Source organism: Dioscorea cayenensis, chromosome 17 (assembly GCF_009730915.1).
Source record: "Dioscorea cayenensis subsp. rotundata cultivar TDr96_F1 chromosome 17, TDr96_F1_v2_PseudoChromosome.rev07_lg8_w22 25.fasta, whole genome shotgun sequence".
NCBI lineage: Eukaryota > Viridiplantae > Streptophyta > Magnoliopsida > Dioscoreales > Dioscoreaceae > Dioscorea > Dioscorea cayenensis.
In genome coordinates this window covers 19272628-19284029 of record NC_052487.1, presented here as the reverse complement: position 1 = coordinate 19284029, position 11402 = coordinate 19272628, and the positions used below count along the sequence as shown (strand labels likewise).

The window sequence follows — 11402 nt, the reverse complement described above, 5'->3', positions numbered from 1 at the left end:
TGAAAATTACAAACTGGTCTCTCTCTCTCTCTCTCTGTCTCTCTGAGAAGTTTGCGAAAAACACCCTAATGCTTTTTTTTAACGATCGGACGATCAGAAATTATCATCATATCCACGTGGGAAAATCATAACCGTTCTCTGGATAAGATATTTCACAGTGAAATCTAAAACCCTCCTCGCTTCTTCGCTAGGGCTTCTCTCCTCCGCGCTCGAGCTCATCCATGGCAACCTCCTTCTCCACCATTCACCGCGCCGGGAACTCCATCCTCGTCTTCTCCCTCTCCAAGCTACGCACGGCTATCCCATCCTTTCGCCCCTCATCTCGATCGCTCGCCCCTCGCTGCCTCTCCACCTCCGCCATCCCAAATAGCTACCCCCGTCTGCCATCCGACCCTCGCTTCGTCCAACAACCCCAAAACCCTAATCAATGGCACAACAATCCCCACGGACATCGCCCCCCGATGGCACCCGTCAATAGCCCGCCACCCCCTCCGACGCCGCCGCCGATGGAGGCCCCTGTCGACCTCGCTGCTCTATGTCGAGAGGGAAAGATCAAGGAAGCTGTCGAATTCATGAGCAAGGGTGCCCACGCTGATCCACCGACTTTCTTCGGTCTCGTCTCCGGTTGCTCCGATCCTAAGCATCTCGACGACCTCAAGAAACTCCATGATCTATTCATCCGTACCCCGTTCCGCGCAGATCTCCAGATCAACAACAAATTTATTGAGATGTTTTCCCGCTGCGGGAGCATGTCGGATGCCCGCAGGGTGTTTGATAGAATGCCTGATCGGAGCATGGATACTTGGCATCTCTTGATCCATGGTTACGCTTCGAATGCGCAAGGGGATGATGGGTTGCAGGTTTTTGAGCAGATGCGGAGGGTTGGAGTACACCCTGATGCGCACACCTTTGTTGTCGTGCTATCAGCTTGTGCAACCGCGGAAGCAATAGAAGAGGGTTTCATTCATTTTAACTCTATGTATAAGGAGTATGGGATATCACCAGGCATTGAACACTATGTGGGCTTGATTGAAGTGTTGGGGAAATCAGGGCATCTCTATGAAGCAGTGGAGTACATTGAAAAATTGCCTTTTGAACCACCTGCAGTGATTTGGGAGACTATGATGAACTTGGCTAGGCTCCAAGGAGATATTGATCTTGAGGACCGAATGGAAGAGCTTTTGGTTTCAATTGACCCATCTAAAGTTTCGCCGAAGAAGATACAGACACCGCCTCGGAAGAGAAGGTTGGGGATTAACATGCTTGATGGGAAGAATAAATTGGCTGAGTATCGGTTGCCGCCGGTTATTGTGAAACCTCAAGTGAAGGAGCAGGTTTATGTTCCGGATACAAGATATGTGCTTCATGATATTGATCAAGAGGCAAAGGAGCAAGCTTTGCTTTACCATAGTGAGCGTTTGGCAATTGCTTATGGTCTGATTAGTACTCCGGCAAGGACTCCCCTTAGGATTATTAAGAACTTGAGAGTTTGTGGAGATTGTCACAATGCTATCAAGATCATGTCAAGGATTGTTGGAAGGGAGCTTATTGTGCGTGATAACAAGCGTTTTCACCATTTCAAGGATGGGAAGTGCTCATGTGGAGATTACTGGTGATGTTGCTGCCTTGATTTTTATTTGACAACTCATGTACAAATGGAAGTCATTTGCAGTGGTATGGGAAATCTTGTCAATTTATTATAAAAATATCCATTTAGTTGCTATGGGCGTCCATTTGTACTGAAATTTTACTCTTCTAGTAATAGATTGAGATGGACGTTATTTTCAAGTAGAGCTTGTATTGATGGTACCTTGATTTAAATTTCTTATGCCATCTTAGTAGTAGCCTAGTAGGTTAACCTAAACCTACATGGGAACGGGCTCATGCGCTTTGTTATCTGAAATAGTAACATTTTTGTTTGAATTGTTGGCAATGAAGTATGGTATTGACGGAACTTGATCATTATTGGCAAATGCTAGGGATTAGTGAAACCTGGTTAACAAGGCAAGAATAAGATGTTAATGACTGCTGTGGTTCTTACAGAGGCTTGGAAATTGCATAAGTGGGAAGTTTTTTTCGTAATTTTTCCTGAAATTAGAACTTGTTCCTGATACAATTATGGTGCTTTGGATTTGGGTCTATTTTTACCTATTTCTAGCTTTCTTAATGGAGAATACAGGGATGGACCTTGCTGATCTTCAAGTCAGTGTGTATGTGTTTTTTGTCCTGAAACAGACAGATGCATGTCTGTTACTTTTGACAATTTCGATTATGGCTACAAGTACTTGTTAATCTTTTTTCTTTTCTTTTTTTTGTGAAATGTAAGTCATAAATTTGTAGATTATGAGTGTTGTGGTTGAATTAGTGTGGCTATCCCTTGTGAACTTTGGATCTTACTTGTTACATAGTGCTTCTAGATTAATGATCTTGGGAAATGTTTAATTTTGTTGATTAAATTGTGACCCTAATTTTATGGGGGGTGTTAACATTATGCTAATCTTATTTGATAGGTTTGTTAAGGCATGCTTGAGTTCCAATAAACAAATAAAGGAATGATTTATTCTTGGTCTAGGATTTAAGTTCTTGGAATTGCATATGTTCAGTCTAGCTTTTCTGTCTTTTTTTCTAGTTTTTATACTTGATTGCATTGGCTTTTCCTTTGCGTTGTAGATGCATGTATCCCTTTATTTAATCTCTCTGTTGGCGCTTCCACAATGGCACCTTGAATAATGGTATATATAAGGCGAATTAAACATAATTAACTTGTGAAATTGAGTCAAGATTCACTTTCTTACGCGGGAAGCAGATTATTTTTCATGCTGTCGCACTGTTTGATATTAAGAGCTTTTGCTCACAGAATGATGTTATTGGCTTTTATATAATGTTCTTGAATCTTTTGTTTGTAGTGATCATCCATTGCTTTATCCATTTTCACAATTCTTGATTCTCAATTAACTTAAATCTTATTTTACTTTTTGTCCAGTTCCTTGCTCCATTTCCAAACTACCGGATCTTTTTCCAGAAATGTTATTAAGTTCATATCACAAGGACAACTTGAGTTCTTGAAACACCTTTGACTTTAGTAGTCTACAACAAGTATTTGGTTTTGCTCTGTTTGTACAAGTGAACTGGTCCTTTATTGATTTAATGTTCTTTTAGTTCTTGAATTTTATCTGAGACTGAAACTGCTATGAAATTACTTGCTATACTATCACCAGGTTTCTCAAAATCAAGGATGCATTTCTTGGTGTTGCTCATATATTAGCATGGCATAAATATCCCCTTCTTTATTGAAATACTGATTTCAGGTGATTGATACCAAACAGGCAAAGTCATGAAAGAATGGATGAATGAATGATCACTCCATCCATCACTTCCATCATGTAAGTATTCCATCATCAATACTTTTATTGTTCATGAATAGGCCATTGTGTTGTCCTGTCATATCAAGTGATTCCCTCAATGTGATTGAACTAATGCCTGTGAAACATCCAACCATGCATCATATCATCATCATCATCATCATCATCATAGAACAGAGATGCATATAAAATCATAAATAGATAGGTGATAGGTCCTCTTCCAAATGAGATCTTTGCCCTTTTGTGCTCAGCCTATACACCTCAATACAGAGCTTTGTCTTTTGTCTTCAATGTCTCTTTTGTTCTTGATTGATGTATGGCATTGTCCTTTTCAAGTTTGTTAGCTGTTGTGTTTACTTTGCTTACCCTATATATATATTTATCTATGTTTCTAATTTGTATTGTTTTAGGACACACCCCAAAGTAACTAGTGCTGATTCTTTGGTAGCTGTTGCCTCACATGTCTCTTAAAGCTCACATGTTTCCTCTATGTTTTTGTTTCTTCTTTCCTTGTTCCCCTACCTTTTTTCACCCATGCTTGCTCTCCCTCTTTTGTTTGTTTCTCATGTTTCTTTCTTTCATCATCTTATATTTATCTATTATATGTTTTTATTATTAAAACTTCACAACATATCATAAATGTAGTAGTGGAAAAAATGATGCAAATTTTTAAAATATAGTTGGAAGTTGTTCCCTATGTTGTCCTCTCCAGAGAAGGGGATGTGTTTTTTAACTTTCAAAAATAATCTAAATTCAAATTTCTCTCTAATAATGAAGATTAAAATGGATTAGAAGTTTTAATTAAACAAGAGTTAGAGGAGTCGATTTGATTTTTAATTTTTAATTAATATTTTTTAAGTAATAATTATATTTTGTTGTAAAAAGAACCAAAATACTTAATCTTAATGTATATTTTTTAAAAATGTAAATGAAATGCTATATATATATATACACACACACACAGACATATAAAAACAACCGCTCATTTGAAAAATCAAAAGTTTCTTTTCACTGGTGCAACAAAGTTATATATCTGTATGTATGTATAGAACACATGAGAAGATAGCTGGTCTTTATAACCATATCTTTCAAGGAGCACATACATTGATACACACAACAATGTAGACATTAAGAGATGAGCTGAGGAGAGGATAGAAGAGGAGATTGAATATTGTAAATCATGTATATGATTTTACATTTTCAATGAAGGTTGTTAATTGATTTTTTTACTCCCAATTAATGAAGGATGTTATCAATAAAGAGAGAGGAAGGAGAAAGTGAGAGTTTGGTATCTTAATTTATAGTATTAAAACTTGATGCACAAGCAAAATATTCATGACATTTGATTACATCACAAGCTTCTAATAAAAATACTGTGAATAAATTATTCATTCTTAATATCTTATATTTTGACTTTAATAACCTTTGCCTCTCTACTTATAAAATAAGGCATGCTTGTCAACCATCCCTCTCTATATGTTTACTATCTCTATTTCTCACCGTCTCCAAAGTGTTTTTGAGGTTCTCTTCTCAGTTAGCAGTGTACCTCAGAGCAAAGCACCTCCTTGGATACCATTTCTTTTGTCTTGTAAGAACAGAGCAAGGTTCCTTTTATTTATAAAAGTTTTATTCGCTCACTTTTACTGTTGTTGTTGAGAGGATTGATTGGACAAGGGATCATTATAAGTCAGTCACTTACTTTTTCTTTAAATCTTGTTAATACAATCCTCTAGCAATGTGATCAAATTTTTTGTTTAATTTCTATATTTTGTTTTTGTCTTCATAAGTAAATGCAAGTTGATTTTAAGTTGTAGTTATTTATGATATTGAAAGCATAGAGCCTTTTTGTTTATCATATTTTTCTCAAAAGAAAAACCATTAACTTGTAGTTCAACTTGAACTTTATTGCAATTCAACAATTCAAAGTAGAATCAAAACACCAATAGATATTTTTTTTTAATTTAAATTTCCATCATGGTTTGATGATTTTCAACAAGCCTCTGATCATGATCTAAATGTTTGTTGTTCACTCTTCATTTAGACCAGTACTCTTCCACAAGTTTAGAAAAGTAAGACTCTTTGCTTTCCAACAGCTCTGCAGGTTTCCCAAATTCCACAATGTTCCCTGCAAACATGAATTTAAAGATGCCATTCTTTTATTTGATGAATAGTTATGAGAATTTCTGCAGAAATTTAATCTCAGAAGTATCTGCAAACTTAGACATTTATTTGTACCATACTAATTCAAACTAAACTTAACACTTGTTATTTACTCGTTATATACTCGTTATATTCGATTCGATGAGCATTCATGTTCTAGATTATAAATAGTATTTCTGCAGAAATTTATTTGAAAAGAGTTAATAAACAAGAGATGTTTTCTGAAGACATACCATATGAGAGAACCATGACTCGATCACTGTCGGTGACTGTCGGAACTCTATGAGCCACAGTAATCACTGTGCAATTAGAGAATTCCTGCCTGATAATTTTCTGCAAAATTGAATCTGTTGCAGTGTCAAGTGATGCAGTTGCCTCATCAAGAACTAGTATTTTGTTCTTCTGTAGTAGAACTCGGCCGAGACAAAACAATTGCCGTTCTCCGGTGCTCCAATTCTCACCATCATCACTCACTTTCATTAATAAATCAGCAGAATAAATGTTAACAATGTTAATGTTACCAAAAAAATCTGATCATATATATGAGAAAAACTAATTCAATTACCTGATGAATCAAGAAGTGCCGGAAGCTTGCTAATGGTGTGCTTCAGTTGACATTTCTCTAAAGCCTGTAAAACAATGAAAAATTTTACTGCATGAATTTGTGTTTCAGTGAAAAGAAAGAATCAGTTAATTTGATTACCTCCCAAATCTCTTTGTCAGTGTAAAGGCCAAGTGGATCTAAATTAGTTCTCACACTCCCTCTGAAAAGAGTTGGTTCTTGTGGAATAATACTTAGCTTCATCCTTAGATCTTTGAAGGCCTATCAAACGTATATCAAGGCCGTCGATAAAGATTGTACCACTCACAGGCTCTACAAGGCGAAACAAAGCGCTTATCATTGTCGTCTTCCCGCTCCCGGTCCTTCCAACAACTCCGATTTTTTGTCGTGCCATAAATGCACATGTGATACCTTTGAGCACAAGCGGAGAATTTCGCCGATACTGAACCTGTTTCATTAATAAATCCAAAGAATGTGAGTGTTCAGTGTTATAAAAAAAGAAAGAATGACAATTTATAGATGAGCATGTCTGTTATATTTCCTCACTTTCAGGTCGGAAAACTCGATATTTCCATCTTGTGGCCATGAATGTGGTGGCCTATGTCCATCTATGATTGCCGGAGATTCAGACTGAATGTGCATATACTGTTTGATCCTCTCAATAGATATGATCGAATTCTCTAATACCGAGTACCATCTAGTCAGAAATACTTGAATGCTAGTAAGCCACAAGCTGCAAGATAAGGACAGACCGACGAATCCTGCAATGAATTCAACCATGAAAAACAGTAACACAGGCAATAGAATGGCAGCAAACAATCAAACAGTACCTGGTGCAATTGTTCCTTGAGGAATTAAGACAATAGAAAGAGCCGAAGCAAGAATGATCAAATTCTGCAGCGCCTCTACTCGTATTAGTACCCATTCCATTGACGCGATCGTGTGAAAGAATAGCTTGGCATCGGTGTTGATTAGCTGTATGTTTTTACTGATGAAACTCTCATCCATTGCATAAGCTCTTATTGTGACAGCACCAAGCAATGTTTCTGCTGCAAAGCTAGTAACTGGTGCTTTTGTTGTTCCATTTATCCTCACTAGCTCCCTTGCTGAAGCTAAATAGTACCTCTTTATACTCAAAACAGACGATAAAAATCAGATGCTTGTTGGCCCATTATTTCGAATAAAAATCTTAGTCTTTACCTGAATGTAAACAACCGAAATCATCACTGGAATCGCGACGATAACCACTTGCCATGTTACAATGGCTAGGATGACTATAGTGGTCAGAAGTTCAATCCAACCAGCGAGTGCGAAGATCATGGAGTACGGTATGTCAAAGTCAATAATGCTCATATCTGAAGATACCTGCATTCCTTATTTTAATTTTACATATCGATGTAAATTAAGTCAGAGAATTAAATGAGAGATGAAGAAGTTGATTTTACCCGAGTTAAAATCCTTCCCACCGGAGTTGAATCAAAGAACAACATGGGAGCTTTGAACACTGAATCCATAAATCCACAAAAGAATTCCTTTGAGGCCTTCAATCCAAGATGAGCTGCAAACCAACTCCTTGTGAATGCAAGCAAGCAACTAAGAACCGAAATCACCGTATAAACTCCAATCAAAATGCTTTCATTAAGATCATGCATTTGGATTGCAATTGCTAACCAATATGATGACATTGTTTGCATAATTGCAAAGATTGTTTGGGTGAGAATAACTGTGAAAAAAAGAATGTAACCCTTTGAGACACTGATGTAATCTCTATAAGGTTTCCATCCAAGTCTTCCAAACTCTGTTTCTTCGTCTTCTGTGAGTTGAGCTGTTCCTATGTTTTCAATCGGAATTCCGTACTGAACTTCAATTTGATTTTCAATCTCTTCTGGTTTTTTAATACTTTTGAGAGGTTTTGCAGGATCTAAAACTATTTTTGCAGATTGATGAGAGTTCACTAATTTTTCGAATGCCATTCCTGATCTTACAAGCTCCTCATATTCCCCTGCTTGTTTGATTTGCCCATTTTCCATAACCTGCAGCAGAAAACAAAATATAAAATGTTGACATCTGTTTTCTATAATTCAACTGAAAAGAGAGCAATTTACCAGAATTCTATCAACTTGATCTAAAAAATCAATTTGATGAGTCACAAGAATGACAGTCTTCTTATCAAGAGCAGCCATGACACATTCCTGCAAATCAGCATTTCTTTTCATTCAATTTGATGTTCAATTTTTCTGCAGACAGATATACAAAAGAAATTTAAAGAAAATATATATATATACATATATATATATATATATTCAGTTACCTTAAAGAGAATTGCAGCTGTGTGTGCATCAACTGCACTGAAAGGATCATCCAAAAGATAAACATCGGCGTCATTATAAACAGCTCTAGCAAGTTGAATCCTTTGTTTCTGTCCACCACTCAGATTTATACCTCTCTGACCAATCTCAGTAAGATCTCCATAAGGAAATGTATTCAAATCATGATCCAATGCACAAGCTTTGATACCCTTTTCATAGTTTTTCTTGTTCATCTGCTTCCCGAATAAAATATTGTCGCGAATTGTCCCGCTTTGAATCCATGCACTCTGTGAAACATAGGCAATCGAACCATACACTTCAACCTGCAAAAGAAATAAAAATTTTCAGATTAATAATCCATGCAACAAAGAACTAGTTTACTGGTTATTAGTAAGCTTACTGATCCTGAGAGTTTCGGTATTTCTCCAAGTATAGCGCATAACACAGATGATTTTCCAGCTCCCACAGATCCAACAATTGCCACTTTTTCTCCTCTGCATACATTCAAATCAATACTTTCTAATGTTGGATACACTGATCTTGTATCCCAACTGAACACTCCATTATCAATCTTAACACTATGAGTATCTGTAGTTTGAATGAAATTCCTCATTGTATTTACTTGCTCGATCTCATCCTCAAGTAGAAAAACATCGAGACGGTCCAGTGATACCTTTACTTGAATTAAGGCAGATAAAACCTCAGGCAACATTCTCACTGGTTCGGAGATTAGGCGCAAAGTTGCAAGAATAGTGAAAATAGTGCTTGCATTCAAAGGAGCACTTCTCATTGCTGCAGATCCTGCAAAAATAGCTGCTGAAACAACAGTTGGAGAAATCCAGTAAATTGCAGTGCCATAAGACTTCTTTAGTTGTATCTCCCCCAACCATTTGAATTCAATGTCTCTGAGAAATTGAATCATGGTTCTGAATTTCTCTTCCCATGACTGCAATTTGATGATTTTCATGCTGTTCAGTACTTCAGATGTTGCTCTCAATCTTTCATCCTGAGCAACCATGAAGTTTGATTGATAAGCTTGCAACATCTTGCCAAAAGGAACATTGAGAACTGCACAGATGATTAGAAGAACAAGCCCTGGAAGAGCTCCTAATCCAACAGTCCAAAAAAGTAATGCAATTGAGAAACATAGCTGGAAAGGAAGGCTCCATGCCATATGGAACCACCAAGGGAATTCTCCTAGCCGATAAGCATCAACGGCGATGTAGTTTGTAATCTCCCCGGCAGAATGCCGTGTCCTGCCTAAGCTAGAAAGCTTAATCTGTTTCTGAAACACGGCAGCCATTAAAGCCGATCTCATCTTCATTCCACACCGTCTCGAATAGAAAAACCAGTGCCTTTGGGTAAGAGACTCCACAACCTTCACAACAAGCAGACACACTACTAATGAGATTCCCAATGAGAGATCACCATTTGCATTGTTTGAGTATTGCACCAGAGCATAGAGCAAAGGTGGTAAAGCCACTGTGGAAATTGTTTTCAGAAATGAGTAAAATCCAATCAATAACATTTCCTTCATGTAACATCTAACCAATGCAAAGAAATTCAAGTTTTGTTTCCTTGATTTGTTGTTGTTGTTTTCTGCTTTTCATTGTGCCATGCATGACAAAATGTTTGAAATGCAACAAGTGCATCATCCTCAGAGTCTAATGGAGGAATGTCATTGAGATCCAAGCATTTAGAGTGACCCAAACTCATTAATGGATTCATCCATGAAAATGTCAGCTTGCTGCAGGGACTGGCATTGCTGAACATGGTTCCATTATCACCATCTTCAGAAACTAGAAGATGTTCAGATATAGTGTTGTTTTTCTAGAATTCTTTTCATTTCCAAGTAAAAGTCTCAAGGCAGAGAAGAACAGCAGCAAACTCACAACCCATGTTATCGAATCGAAGACCGAAAGAACATCACCATTCACCATTGATTCAATGTTTATGACAGAGACAAGCAGAGAAGAAGAAAACCACCAAATCAAAGCAATGGTTTTCACCAACCTGGTTCTGTGAATGTTCAAAGATATTGCAAAGCCTGCCCAAATGAATCCTCTCAAACCATAAACCACCCAATCAAGATGCTTGAAATCATGTTTATCATCAAATTCAATCCATGCAGCAGCAATGAAGTTAACAATGCTAATAGCAGCAGAACAAGCTGAAACAACTACACAAAACCAGTTTCTTCTAGTTCTGTTTTCAATGTTTTCAATCTTTTCATTACCATTATGTCTTCTTAGAAAGATCACAATAAAAGAAACCAAACAGTAAATCACAAGAATAACAAGATCAAGAACATCTATCAATATCCTTTGAGTGCATGAAGAACCCAAACTAAATTCTCCACTGAAAATGCATGAAAGATCACCTGTAAACCAAAATTACAAGAATGAAACAAAGAAAGTAGAGATTAAAAATAAATAAATAAACAAATAAACAAACCCATGAATTTCTTCATTGAAACTCTTCTATTGATTTGCAAAGAAGAGCTCTCTGTCTGTTACTTTATCAGTGGAAAAAGCTGGAAAATTGTTGGTGGACCAAAAAGTCATCACTGATTATGTTCACTCAAATACTGATCTTTAATCAAGAAGCACATATTATAATGGTAGAGCCATTATAATGTGCAACTGACATGAAAAAAGAAATTCAGAAATTTGTTGAAGAACAACAAAGAATTTAATGCATGCTATCAATTTAATGCGTACAGATATAAAATATTTATATTATTGGGTCCATATCTATTTAAAACACAGATCATTGTGATTAGAGTTTGTGTACTAATTTTTTTATTTTAAAAAAAAATCACATGGATAAAAAAATAAAAGCAAGTAGTCAGCCGTGTTTTAACCAATTGACACGGATTTTTGCATAAGGTTTTTGTTTCAATGAAGATATGAGATCAAACACTTAGGGGGTGTTTGGTTCGCGGTAATCTTTTCAGATTACCGGGAATCATGAGTAATCTGGATAGATTACCATGTTTTGGTCACTGTA

At 36.7% G+C, this 11402-nt stretch overlaps 1 protein-coding gene and 1 pseudogene across 1 annotated transcript; one reads left to right on the top strand and one right to left on the bottom strand.

Annotated features, from left to right (window-relative positions):
* Positions 1-169: 169 nt before the first annotated feature.
* On the top strand, positions 170-3131 carry LOC120280898 (pentatricopeptide repeat-containing protein At2g15690, mitochondrial-like). Its single transcript, XM_039287868.1, has 2 exons — positions 170-1674; positions 2984-3131. Exon 1 carries the CDS (start codon positions 222-224, stop codon positions 1614-1616), a length of 1395 nt encoding a protein of 464 aa, XP_039143802.1. The 5' UTR covers positions 170-221; the 3' UTR covers positions 1617-1674; positions 2984-3131.
* A 2120-nt stretch (positions 3132-5251) lies between these two features.
* Positions 5252-11018, bottom strand: LOC120281404 (annotated as a pseudogene).
* Positions 11019-11402: the final 384 nt, after the last annotated feature.